This window comes from Cnephaeus nilssonii (assembly GCF_951640355.1).
Source record: "Cnephaeus nilssonii genome assembly, chromosome: 2".
NCBI lineage: Eukaryota > Metazoa > Chordata > Mammalia > Chiroptera > Vespertilionidae > Cnephaeus > Cnephaeus nilssonii.
In genome coordinates this window covers 3,691,101-3,704,923 of record NC_137073.1, presented here as the reverse complement: position 1 = coordinate 3,704,923, position 13,823 = coordinate 3,691,101, and the positions used below count along the sequence as shown (strand labels likewise).

The window sequence follows — 13,823 nt, the reverse complement described above, 5'->3', positions numbered from 1 at the left end:
GGAGAGCCCAAGGCTGGGCTGGTTGCCAGGGGACTGACCTCCAGGGAGGGGAGGGGGCTGGGGGTGGGGCCAGTCACCAGTGACAATGATGTCATCTGTTGTGCCTCATAATTAGCCCCAGAATCACCCGGGAAGGCCGGTTTGGAGAGCTTTCAGATTGGGGAACAAGACCACCCCAAGTGCTGCCCTGCAGGACCCCAAACCCCATGGAGACAGAGACCCTTTGTTTGGGACCTGGCCCTGTCTCTCGTCACATGGCTGTTCCTTGAATATCCTTTGCGCCAAAGAGTAGCCTAGCGAGCACACGGGCTCCCTGAGCGGTGAGCACCGAGCAAATGCCTGGAGCCCGAGGGCGGGTGTCCTCAGAAGCACAGGGACGACTGGGACTGGGACTGGCCTCTGGAGTGAAGGAAGGCCAGGCCCGCCCTTAGCCCGAGGCTGTGACAGGTGGTGGCGTGGGAAGCACGGATGCTGAGCTATAGGCTCTTACAACGCTCAGCGCTGAGACTTGCTCACAATTCTGAACCATAAGGTTGCATTAGATCTATTTTTTTTAAAATCCTCGGCTAGTTTGCCAAACACCTTTCCCGGGTAAACATTCATTCATTCATTCACTTGTTCATTTTCTTACCATGAATGCCAGATGCTAGGAATACAGCCGACAACAAAGAAGTGAAGATCCTTATCAACTGAACGTGAGCTGACCAGAGTGTGTCTGCTGTGTGTTCTAGCGAGGACACGCCGCGGTCTGTGTGCTGCACAGAAAGCGTGTGCTGTGGCCTCGGAGTGTTAGGGAGACATACGTTGTTACGGAGACAGGCAGCTTCTGCCCCCCCCCCCCGCCCCAAACAAACAAACAAACAAACAACAAAAACCCAAGAGAAAAAGAGAAAAGGAAGCCATGTTACAGATCTAGTATGTACTGTTATGGGAAGACACTTGGAATACACTCCATGTTAGTGAGTGAGATCATCGGACACCAGACAACATGCACATCTGATTCTATAGGGGGTTCAGCACCTGCAAGGACTTATCCAGACTCTTCACAGCAGCTTTGCAGGAATGGGGTTATGGGAAAGATTTTTATTTTCTACTTAACATGTTTTTATCGTATTGGTTGGCATTTTACAAGTATGTACTCTAGTCATGGCTTTTAAAAGACCTCATTACACTAAAATGAGGCACATGGTGGGGTGGTGAGCTCCCTGTGTAAGGGGCATTCAAGCAGGAGCAGGAGCTGTGATGGGAGATGGACCCGTCATCTCTGAGAGCCAGAGCTTCACCGAGGACTCATCGCTTAAGGACTTGCTTAGTGGCTGGGAGCCAGTGGGCTCAGCTGCTGGCCTGGGATTTGGCTTCCTGCTGCCCCGAGTGGGGCCCTGCGGCTCTGAGTCCTCCTGTGCCAGGTCCTGGGGCTACTCGATGCGTGGCCTCTCCTCCAGGGCACTGCCAGCTGCGGGCATTGCTGGGGAGACAGTGGCTGTGCTCAGGCCACGTTCTCGGGACGCCGTCAGGGAAGGAGGGGGAGGGCGTGATGCCGCGGCCCACCCAACCCCTGTGTTGCTGAGGGCCTGGCTTCTCGCCCGCAGGCCGGCATGGCGCTGCTCTGGAGGGCCCTGCTGCTGGTGGGCTCCTGCGTGTCTGCAGTCCAGGCCTGGCCGGAGGGGGACAGCGAGGACGTGGACGTCATGCCCCAGCCCCTGCACATCCCACAGGAAGGCCACCTGATGGTGCTGTCAGCCGCAGGCCTGACCCAGATGCTCAACCAGACCCGCTTCCTCCTGGTGCTTTTCTGTGAGTGCCCACTCCGGGGGCGGGGGGAGATGGGGGGAGACCTGCCTCCTTGCTCCTGGAGGACAGAGGAGTTTATGTATTGCTACACGTGAGAACGCATGTTATTAATATGAAAAAGCCATGTGTATGTAGCAGCACTCCCCATCCCCAGAGGAGAGTGCCAGTGCAGGGAGGTGGCGCAGTGTGCATTTGGGTAGCTTTCTCCCGCCAGCCTGTGCGCCATCCATGAGGCGGAGCGGAGGGAAGGCCTTCCTGAGCAGGAGACCGGTCAGCCGGGGCCTGGGGCAGGCGGGCCGCAGCCCAGGCGAGATCTGGGAGGAGGGCGTTCCGGGCCGCAGGCGCCGAGCTGAGCTGCGGCTGCAGAGACGCAGTGGGCGCGGGCGGGCTCACAGGGCGAGCAGCGGAGCGGGGGGTGTGGGCCATGGCGATGGCGAGGGATGTGCTGGCCCCAGGAGTCCACCGGAAGGCCTCCCCCCGGGAGCACCTGGACACTGAACTGCCCTGTGGGTGGGAGGAGGCTTATTCCCAGAACACTGTTTCCTGCGTGAGCGGGAGCCCGGTCTGAAACACGGCTTCTCATCCTCAGCAATACGGGCAAGGCTGGGGACAACTCTTAGCTGTGTGCGGGGCGGGGCGGGGGGGGGGGGGGCAGTGCCAGTGCATTGTGGGGTTTTAGCAGCACCCTCAGTGTCTCCCACCAGAGGCATGGCACTCCAGCTTGACGAGCAGAAATGTCCCAGACATGGCCACCAGTCTGAGAGAGGAGACTCCTCTTCCTGTGCCGGGAGCTAACCGCCAGTCCCCGCTCTGGCTGCTCGACCCCCCTCCCCCCCACTCGCCTGGTGCTCAGGAAGGGGCGGGCTCTCTGCTAAAGGCAGGCAAGCACTGGCTCTAGGCCCATTGCCACGACCATGTCTGCATTCTGCGGGCAGAGCACAGACTGTTCACACTGCTCACCCCACGCCCAGCGCCAGCCACGGGCAGGCCGCGCCTGGGCGGGGTGGCGATGCGGTCACCGCCTTCCTTCACCCAGAAACCAGTGGTCTGCTGGGATCCAGACATCTCCATGGGACCCCTTCCAAGAGGGAACCCCGTCAGAGCTAGGCCGAAGGTTGGCCACCCAGGTCACCACAATGGTTCACGTGGCTTGGCACTCCCGTGCCGGCGCTTTGCTTCCATGTAGGATCTCCTCAGGTGCAGGACCCATTAATTTCTCATACAGAGAAACCAAGGCACAGAGATGTTCTAAAAATGATCTTACTTGGGCCTCAAGCACCATTGCCACGTGACTGTTTCATGAGCGAACCTAAGGATTTCACGTTCAGCGAGTGCCCGACATGTGCCAGGCAGTGACCAGGTGGCTCTCAGGACCAGAGGAGGCTGTGCCCAGAGGAGCTCCTGGCCTCCCAGCAAAGGCTCTGACCATGCACAGCCCGCCGGGCCCCGCTGCACAGGCAGCAGCGTCCATCCAGGCGTCGCCATGCCCGGCCACACTAGCGTGTCCAGTCGGCCAGGGCATGGCCATAAGCTCTGGGGCCTGAGGGGCGTATGCATTCATCTCACCTTGACATCCTCACCCCTGCCTCCTCCTGGTTGCCGGGCCAGCGACCTGGGAGTCCCTGGTTCCTCTCCCACTCCCACTGCGGATCTGATCTTGGCTCAGTGCAGCCAGCTCCCCCGCCGCACCTCCAGGCTCCAGCCTCTTCTCCCGCCTCCATCGCCTCCCTGGGCTGTTAGTACCTTCAGGCCCCCCCTGGGCCCACTCCTCCCCTCTGATTTAATCTCCGTGTAGCATTCGGAGAACCCAGCCAAAAGGAAGTCAGATCACATCTCACCGTGCCTCAAACCCTCCAGTACCTTCCACCACGCTCAGAGGAAAGACCAGAGTCTGTGCTGTGGCCTGCAAGGCCCTACCTCAGGGCCTTTGCACTTCCTGTTCCTCTGCCTGGCACACTCCCTTCATATACCCACATGGCTTGCTCTCACCTCCTTCAGTTTTAGGGAAATGTCCCTGCTCGGCCTCCCTGCTCAAACCCAGTCCCCCGACCCTCCGCATCCCCAGCGCTGCTGCTGCTTTCTCCATGGCACTTACATCTGACCCAGAATTAGCCCACTTCTTTCTTTTGCTTATGATCTGCCTTCTCCAATGAGAGCGGGGGTTTCTACCTGTTCACTGTTCAATCCCCAGCACCTACAGCAGTGCCCAGCTCAGGGCAGATCCTAACTTAGGGTCTTGTGCTTGCCGTCCGGCTGAGTGGGTGGGTGGATGTCTGGGTGGGTGGGTGGATGTATAGGTGGGTGGGTGGGTGGATGGGTGGATGGCTTGGTGGCAGGGTGGATGGGTGGGGGGTAGATGGGTGGATGGCTGGATGGGTGGATGTCTGGGTGGGTGGATATGTGGATGGGTGGATGGGTGGCTGGGTGGATGTCTGGGTGGGTGGATGGGTGGATGGGTGGATGGCTGGGTGGGTGGCTGGGTGGGTGGTTGTCTGGGTGGGTAGATGTGTGGATGTGTGGATGGGTGGATGGGTGGATGTGTGGCTGGGTGGCTGGGTGGATGGCTGGGTGGTGGGTGGATGGCTGGGTGGGTGGGTGGATGGCTGGGTGGGTGGCTGGGTGGATTGGTGGGTGGATGGCTGGGTAGATGGGTGGATGGCTGGGTGGGTGGCTGGGTGGATGGCTGGGTGGGTGGGTGGCTGGGTGGATGGGTGGATGGCTGGGTGGGTGGGTGGGTGGATTGGTGGTTGGATAGCTGGGTGGTGGATGGCTGGGTGGTGGCTGGGTGGATTGGTTGGTGGGTGGGTGGCTGGGTGGATGGCTGGGTGGGTGGCTGAGTGGATTGGTGGGTGGATGGCTGGGTGGGTGGGTGGGTGGATTGGTGGGTGGATGGCTGGGTGGGTGGGTGGCTGGGTGGGTGGGTGGATGGGTGGATGGCTGGGTGGATTGGTGGGTGGATGGCTGGGTGGGTGGGTGGGTGGATGGCTGGGTGGATGGCTGGGTGGATTGGTGGGTGGATGGCTGGGTGGGTGGGTGGGTGGATGGCTGGGTGGATTGGTGGGTGGATGGCTGGGTGGGTGGGTGGGTGGGTGGCTGGGTGGATGGCTGGGTGGATTGGTGGGTGGATGGCTGGGTGGTGGATGGCTGGATGAAGCCCCATTACTGTTACAGGCAGGTCCTTGCCTCTGGCTGTCAGTTCCCGGCTATCACAACGTTTCCCTACCTTTGTGTGGGAGCCTGAGCTGGTGTGGAACTCCGAAAGCCCCCGCCCCGGTGGACAGCCATCCCCTGTGTTTCTCTTGCTTGGAGCTGCTCCCTTAGAAGCCCAGGTCTGCAGGCTGTCAACCACCAGTCCCGCCCAGGCCCACCACTGTGGGAAGCAGCGGGAGAGGCCGGGTGGGCAGGGCCCGCAGCGGCTGGCTGGTGCTGAGGGAAGGCAGTGATGGGCCAAGGCAGGGGCACAGGCATCGTCTGTGGGGGAAAGCGCCGATTCCCATTAGCTGACGGGGTGTTTGGTGAAAAGGACACTCACTTCCTGGCCTGTGGAGGGCTGGCAGGGGCCTGTGCCGGCTGCCCGGGCTGGCTTTCTGGTCTTGCTTCACAAAGGACTTCTCTGTAGAACTTGAAACTTGCAAGTGGGGTGGTTCCTGTTCTCCAAGTGCCCCAGATGGACAAGGGTGTTGGAAAAAGATGAAGGTTCGGGCTTAAAAAGGAGCCAATGGACCCCTTCCCTGGCTCCACCCCCTGCCCAGACACCAGGCAGTGAGGGCCCAGCAGAATGAGTGCCCAGGTGTGAGGGCCCAGGTGTGAGGGCGCAGCAGAGTGAGGGCCCAGGTGTGAGGGCCCAGGTGTGAGGGCCCAGCAGAGTGAGGGCCCAGGTGTGAGGGCCCAGGTGTGAGGGCCCAGGTGTGAGGGCCCAGGTGTGGGGGCCCAGGTGTGAGTGCCCAGGTGTGAGTGCCCAGGTGTGAGGGCCCAGGTGTGGGGGCCCAGGTGTGGGGGCCCAGGTGTGAGGGCCCAGGTGTGAGGGCCCAGGTGTGGGGGCCCAGGTGTGAGGGCCCAGGTGTGAGGGCCCAGGTGTGGGGGCCCAGGTGTGGGGGCCCAGGTGTGAGGGCCCAGGTGTGGGGGCCCAGGTGTGAGGGCCCAGGTGTGAGGGCCCAGGTGTGAGGGCCCAGGTGTGGGGGCCCAGGTGTGAGGGCCCAGGTGTGGGGGCCCAGGTGTGGGGGCCCAGGTGTGGGGGCCCAGGTGTGAGGGCCCAGGTGTGAGGGCCCAGCAGAGTGAGGGCCCAGCAGAGTGAGGGCCCAGGTGTGAAGGCCCAGGTGTGAGGGCCCAGGTGTGAGGGCCCAGGTGTGAGGGCCCAGGTGTGAGGACCAGGACATTTCCCACCCTCGGCCCAGCTAGAAATTTTTTAATTTAAATTTTTAATACAGTGCTAGAGGTCTGGTGTATGAAATTTGTGCATGGCAGGGGCGGGGGGGGGGGGTCCTTCAGCCCGGCCTACACCCTCTCCAATCCGGGATCCCTCAAGGGATGTCCAACTACCGGTTTAGGCCCGATCCCACAGTTGGACATCCCTCTCGCAATCCAGGATTGCTGGCTTCTAACTGCTCACCTGCCTGCTGGCCTGATCCCCCTAACTGCTCTCCCCTGCCAGCCTGATCCCCCTACTGCTCTCCCCTGACAGCCTGATTGCCCCTAACTACCTCTGCCTCAGCCCCGCCACCATGGCTTTGTCCGGAAGACATCCAGTCTAATTAGCATATAACCCTTTATTAGTATAGATAATTGGCATACAATGTTATATTAGCTTTAGGTATACAGCATAGAGATTTGTTTATATACCTGACGATGTGATCATCAGGCTGTCACTGTACAAATCTTGAAAAAAAAATTTTTTTAAAAATATTTTTATTGATTTCAGATTGGAAGGGAGAGGGGCAGAGAGATAGAAATATCAATCATGAGAGAGAATCATTGATCAGCTGCCTCCTGCATGCCCCCTACTGGGGATCAAGCCCACCACCAGGCATGTGCCCTTGACCGGAATCGAACCCGGGACCCTTCAGTCTGCAGGCTGATGCTCTATCCACTGAGCCAAACCAGCTAGGGCTCACTCTAGGGGGTGGCCTCAGAGGGTGGGGAGCATCACAGCCTCTCCCCCACTCCCCCCAACACACACTGGCCTCCTTACTGGAGAGTCCCCTGCATATTTTATGCAGCGGGAGGGCTGTGGGCCATTTGGCCTGTCAGCTCCTGGACTTGCCACAGGAGGGCGCTCCTGCTCTCCTGTCTCCCTGCTGCTCCTCTAGTGTCTGACCATAGAAATCTTACAATAATAATAGCAGCTATTACATATGTATAATATAATATGTAATATGTTAAAATTTATTTTATGTATAATTATGTATATATACACACATACAGTGCATGTTATATTTATATGCAACTATATATTATTACTATATTAATGTACAATAACAGCACGTGCTGAGGGGTTGGCAGGCTGGTGGGGGTTAGAGAGCCTCCGTGTGGTGCGGATCCTGGCTCGGCGCTGCCACGTGGCCCTGGGCAAATGGGTCATTTTGTTGTCGTCAGTTTTCTCATCTGTGCAATTGAGATAATAAGACGTACCCATAGGGCACTGGGAGGATTAATGGCGTAACCCACGTAAAGCTCTTCGGCACTTCTAACCGACGGTTCAGCGAACCCTTTGGGGTGACAACTCCAGGAGGCAGCCACTCTCTCCCCACTTTCCTCGGAGGACAGTGGGGCTCACAGAGTAAATCACCCAAAGCTGCATCGTGTCCAGGATACCGAAAGCCCCTCCCCCCAACCTGACATGTGTCTTCCCAGCTGGGCCCTGGCAGGACCCACGTGTGCCATTTCTGAAAGCTGGCGAGACAGGCCGGGCTGGGCTCTCCCTGGGGGGGCAACCTCAGGGCTCAGCGAGCCGGCCTCACCCTGGCTCTTTCAGACGACCCGTCCTCAAAGCGATCCAGGAGCCTCGCCGCGGAGCTGGGCAAAGCCGTGGAGATCGTGGGCAAGGGCAAGAACGGGGTCGGCTTTGGCAAAGTGGACATCGTGGTGGAGAAGGAACTTCGCCAGGAATTTGATGTTCAGAAGCCCCCGGAGTTGAAGCTGTTTTTTGAAGGCAACAGGTTGGCGCCCATCAGCTGCAAAGGTAACGGTGCTCCCCTGTCAGCCACGGCAGCGTTAGCGGTGGACACACACAAACACCATTCCAGTGGCTTAAGAGAATCACAAACTCGTTCCTGCTCCTGTGAAACCCAGCTAGCCGCCAGAGCGGAGAGGGGGGCTCTGCTCCTCAGCGCCGTTCACAGACCCAGCCTCCTTCCGGGGGGGCTGCCTTCCCTTAGGGCCTCGAGCCCCCGTTGTCTCCTCTGGGTCCCGCCAGCGATGGGGCGGGAGGCAGGGAGCACTGCTGGTTGTGCTCATGGCCCAGGTCTGCCGGTGGCAAACCTCACTTCCCTGCTCCTGCCGCTGACCAGAACCCTGCTCCAGGCCCCACCCCCGACCCACTGAGCAGTATGTGTGCACAGGGAAAGAAGACAGTGAGCTTGTAGCTACATTTCTACAGCTTGCATCTCAGCTGGCGGGTTCTAGAAAAGCACCACGAGGTGGCATAGTGAGGTGCATGGTTTATAAACCACCAGAGGTCAGAGAGTGAATTCCTAACTCCACTGGACCCCCTCTCCCCAATCTTCTACTCTAGAAGCATTTTAGAGTAATTCTGGTCCCAGGCCAAGGAAGCGCTGGCTGCCAAAGGGAGACTGAGAGATGACGGAACAAGACAGGCTTGGGACAGGGTGGCTCCTGACTCTTGCTTCTGTCATCATGCATTTCCGCCGCTAACCCCGTCATTCACTGACTCAGTGCTCTTCCGTCGGGATGTGGAAATGCTGGGAGAATTCTGTGCCTCCGTGTGGCTCTTGTCGGGCGTAGCTTCAAAAGTGTTACCTGCAGGCCCAGTGGCAGGTGGTAGGCAACCCCGAGGAGCCCCGATAGTCAATACTTTAAGCCTTCGGGCCAGGTGATCTCTGTTGATGCAATGGGCAAGCAGCCTGTGTAAGCAGGTGGGTGTGGCGGAGTGCGGGTAAAACTCTGAAATCAGTTGGCAGCCAGATGGAGCTGAGGGTGGCCGGGCCGGCTCCTGCTGTGCTGCGCTCTGAGTGAGCGGCAGGTAGGGTTCCTCTTATCAAACGACTGTTTTCCTGACCCCAGTGCAGGGCCTGGAAGGCTTAGGTTCCTAAGGGGCAGGTTTGGGGTTCGAGCGGGCAGAGTTGCAGGGCTGTACAGGAGGCGGGCTGGGGGGCACTAGCCCGTATGTTTGCCGGGCTTTCCCACCCCCTTCTTCCTCAGTGCCCCCAACCAGAGAAAGCAGCAGTGGGTGCGGAGGGAGGGTGAGCCGGGCCGGGATTGTAGGCTGCTCACTGGCGATGAGAACTTGGCCCGGCCTTGCTCTCTCATGTCCTCAGCAGGACAGAGTGGGCGCCACTTCTGCCGACTGGCAGGCTCCCTGAGCTGATAAGGGTGACAGCGTGACTTTCGTGAGACTCTGGGGGAGGCAGGCGGGCTTAGTCTTGTTGGGGCAGAGCCCCAGACCACAGGTCCAGCTCCCCAAGGCTGGAGCGGGACTTGGCCTGGGCTGTTTTTGAGGGAGGGGATGTAGGTGCCTCTGGGCACCAGCGAGGGATGCGTGCACAGCTGTAGCCTGGAATGTGTGCACAGGGCAGCCAGCCAGTCACCGGCTGGCACCCCACCTGGGCACACTGTGTCCTCTCCTCAGACCCGAGCGCCAGGACACACTGCCCAATGGGCAGGGCCTGATTGGCAGGCCCTCGGGGAGGAACTACTGCCAAGTTCAGAGCTACCTCAGTCCCATGGGGTCCAGCGGGGCAAAAGGAGTTCACGGATCCCATAGAGCAGTGGTTCTCAACCTTCCTAATGCCGCGACCCTTTAATACAGTTCCTCATGTTGTGGTGACTCCCAACCATAAAACTATTTTCGTTGCTACTTCATAACTGTAATTTTGCTGCTGTTATGAATCATAATGTAAATATCTGTGTTTTCCGATGGTCTTAGGCGACCCCTGTGAAAGGGGTCGTGACCCACAGGTTGAGAACCGCTGTCAGGGGTCGCCTAAGACCATCGGAAAACACAGATATTTACATTACGATTCATAACAGTAGCAAAATTACAGTTATTAAGTAGCAATGAAAATAATTTTATGGTTGGGGTCACCACAACATGAGGAACTGTATTAAAGGGTCGCGGCATTAGGAGGGTTGAGAACCACTGCCATAGAGGATGGCCCAAGGTCAAGTTCCCTAGAGCCGGCTTATCCCGAGATTCTTCACCAAACTCAGTCACCCTAAGTGACTTCTTGGGTACCCAGTCGGAGCCAGGCATGGCAGGAGCTGCTGAGCAGGTTAGCCAAACATCAAAATGTGGGGAGATGGACTCGATGAAGAAAATACAGCAGGTGGTAAAACAGGGACAGATGCGGAGGCAGGTAAGGAAAGACCCCTGAGAGCTGAGTGAGCAGGAGCAGGCGCCTTAACAGCCACGGGGGCAGCGGGAGGCGCTGGCAGGTCCCAGGCCTGGGTGCTGGGGCTGGGCTGGAGGTCAGGCGGCATGAAAGCGGGGCAGAGCCCGGCAGAGCAGCTGATCTGAGACCCTGACAGTGAAACCCAGTCAGAGGGTGTTTTTGTTTGTTAGTTTGGTTGGTTGGTTTTAAACCCATTCCTTTCAGGACCTTTACAGCATAATTTTTTTCAGGTAGAAGCCTATAAGAGAAAGATTGTTTCAATGATAAGTGGCTTTCTTCACTCTGAAAAGTGGCTCAGAACACCTTAAAATAGACCCTCACCCTTGGGTCTAAATCCGGGAGGCGGGTGCCTGACGTGGGTGGAGCCTCTTGGATGAGGGTGTCAGAAAGCCTGCCTGCCCCTCGCCCCTCTCTGCCCCTCACGACCTCCACGCCCTTCTATGGCGTCCCATGGGCCAACTCCGCTGGCGTTTAGCATGGTCCCGTCTGTGTCCACTAAGCCCGGGCCAGACAGTCTGCCTCTGGGCGGGTGTCGCCGGGAATGCGGAGCCCAGACTGGAAGTGACCCAGTCACACCACAGAGTGGACCCCTAAGCTGCGGGATGAATGGTCACACGATCGAAGGCTGAGCAGGTCTACACGTACAGGCAACACGGATGACTCTCCCAGACATGACGAAGCCAGACCTGGAAGCACACACCGTGCGGCTCACAGAGCAGGCGCACCAAAGCAGCCCTCAGAGTGAGGGTGGAAGCTGCTGCAGGCTGGGGCCTGGGAGGGGCCGGAAGGGGCGGGGAGAGGGGGAGGGGCCGGGAGGGCAGGGGGGCATCGGTGGGGGGCGCTTCTGAGGGACTGGTGATGCTCCATTTCTTGATCTGGGTGGTAGTGACGCAGGTGCGTTCATTTTGTGACAATTCATCAAACCATTCGTTGTAATCTCTTCACCTTTCTGCAGGTAAATATACTTCATCATAAGTGTTTTTAAAGGCCCAATGTTCTTAGGAATTATAGGCAAAGACACCAAAAATAGTCCTTTCTGGTTGATCTACCAGCTCAAGCGTTCATCAAGCCCCGTGAGCAGTGTGCCCTGGTGCAGGCCTGTGCACAGGCTGCTGGCTCTGCCTGCAAGCTCCCCCCTCTCCTGGCCGCCTCCTGTGTAATTCCTGTGCATCCTCCGTTCTCAGTTCTTAAGTGCCTTTCTCCAGGAAGCCTCCCTGATGTCATCGTCTAGGTCAGGGGTCCTCAAACTTTTTAAACGGGGCCAGTTCACTGTCCCTCAGACCGTTGGAGGGCCGGACTATAGTTTAAAAAAAACTATGAACAAATTCCTATGCACACTGCACATATCTTATTTTGAAGTAAAAAAACAAAACGGCAAAAACACCCGCATGTGGCCCGCGGGCCGTAGTGTGAGGACGCCTGGTCTAGGTCATGCAGCTTTGCTACTGGCTCATTGGACTCCGCTTTCCAATATTTATTTGGTTGTCCTTGTTTGTGTCATTATCGTCTGTCCTTCACAGAACGAGAGCTGCCAAACTGGCAGTGTGTCCTCCTGCTCACCATTTGGGTACAGCCCCAAGAGCAAACACAGCGCTTAGTAACTTAATGGCATTCAAAGCGTATTTATCCCATGATTGAAGAGTGACACAGTTGATGAGTGAGTCAATGAATGAAGCCCTATAGATGTAGCCCACAGCTACTCATGACAAACATTGCCTTATAAACTCATTTACAAAGCTGCTCTGTAGCAGGCTTTGATAGAACACATTTTTCATTATCTACCATAATGTGAAATTGATGATCCCAGCAAACACATGTCCATCTGTAGCCTGTAAACATTCTGGCAAGCCATCATGTCTTCCCAGACATGGTATCTACCTTACAGTTTTAAAAGCAAAGATCTTTGTGTGCTTGCCCCCCCGCGCCCCCCCCCCCCCCCCACACACACACACAACAGCTGAGAATGGAAGTCAGGATCCATAACAACCTTACACACATTTGTGTCTTGGCTGAGCAATTGGAGACACACGGATATGATAGAATTTTCCCAAGGTCACAGGCCAGCTGGTCTTTTGATTTATATTTTATTTATGTAAATTTAAAGAATCTACCTTGTGGTCACTTTGGAGGGTGAATAAGAAAAGAGGGCTTGCTTCCTCCTCAGTGTGATCCCCAGGTTCACTAGTGGGGTGGCCAAGTTCAATTTCCTCATCTGTAGAAAAGGGGAGAGTAACCATATCTGTCCCTCAGGGCAGGGTTGCTGTGGGATGTGATGTATGAGAAACCTCAGGTCCTTGGTAAGTGCTCAATCAGGTTTACCTGCTGGTTACTGTTCATGCCTTGAGGCTTGGGGCGGGGGTGGGGGTGGGGGGGAGTGGAGAGGAGCAGGAAAGCTGACCTTGGCCTTCAGGGGTGGGAGCCCAAGATAAGAAGCTTCTACACCTTCAACTTGGGAAGAAGAGGCTTGCTACACAGTTCACGGGAAACCGTGGGACCCACTTAACTGTCTCTCTCCAGGAGTGGTTGAGTCTGCTGCCTTGGTCGTTTGGCTGAGAAGACAAATTAGCGAGAAAGTGTTTTTGTTCACTGACATCCACCAGGTGGCAGAGTTTGTGAAAGCCAGGCCCTTGGTGATCATTGGCTTCTTCCAGGTACTGAGTTCAAGAGTTGGTGTGGCTTTTCAATGGGCGAGAAGTCCCGTGCCTGGCGGGGCGGGCAGGGATGGGGGAGAGGAGAGGTTAATTCCTTGGGTTAATTCCAATTCTTCATTTTCCAATGAACTGGTTTTCTGGGGGAACTGCAGGGCTAAGATGAAGAGAGAAAAAAAGAAAGCTGAACGGGGTAGGCAAAGCTGATGAGAGAGGCGGACAGGAGTGGAGAGATTGAGTTGGTTTGATAGTATAATTGACCATTGGGGGTCTATTTAGAATAGCATTGAATAACCAATATTTTAAAATTGTTTCCCCATTTGGAGAATGGGTTTCTTTACATCTTACCTCATTTCCTGTAACTTGGATGACTCCTCCCCTTGTCAGTGAAGTAAAAATCCTGGCACTGAGTAAAAACCCTGGGAGAGGTTACTCTCTCGCCCGTCCCGCTTTTTGAACGGGGTTTTTGGCCCCAAATTTTTAAGCTAAAAAATGACGCTGAAGCTACAGCCATATCTTGATACCAAATTTATATTTGATACTACATGTGGCCAATCAATTGCCTCTTCTGAAAGCAATTCAGGAATAAATGTTACAAAGTCCCAAGCCCTCTAATATGTGGGGAAGGTCTATGCTATCAGCTCTCTCCACTCAGCTCTGTGAATTTGCCTATTCTGGCCTTAGTCATGGCCATAAAAGTATTCTGGGTATGAAACCTCCATAAAATGTGATTGAGGTGACTCAGCAAAACCTCAAAAGTTGGAAAGGTAAGGAGACAAATTGGTCACCACTTCCACCTTGACCTTAAGTGAGCCAG

General features: G+C 56.5%; 1 protein-coding gene across 1 annotated transcript in view; it reads left to right on the top strand.

Moving 5' to 3' along the window:
• Nucleotides 1-1,595: 1,595 nt before the first annotated feature.
• Nucleotides 1,596-13,823, top strand: part of PDILT (protein disulfide isomerase like, testis expressed) — a gene marked incomplete at both ends in the record, with an annotated part of 43,764 nt that continues 31,536 nt past the window's right edge. Inside the window, 3 exons of the mRNA XM_079789000.1 lie at nucleotides 1,596-1,794; nucleotides 7,763-7,969; nucleotides 12,876-13,009. Coding sequence (XP_079645126.1) covers nucleotides 1,596-1,794; nucleotides 7,763-7,969; nucleotides 12,876-13,009 — 540 coding nt within the window. The remainder of the gene's footprint in view (nucleotides 1,795-7,762; nucleotides 7,970-12,875; nucleotides 13,010-13,823) is intronic.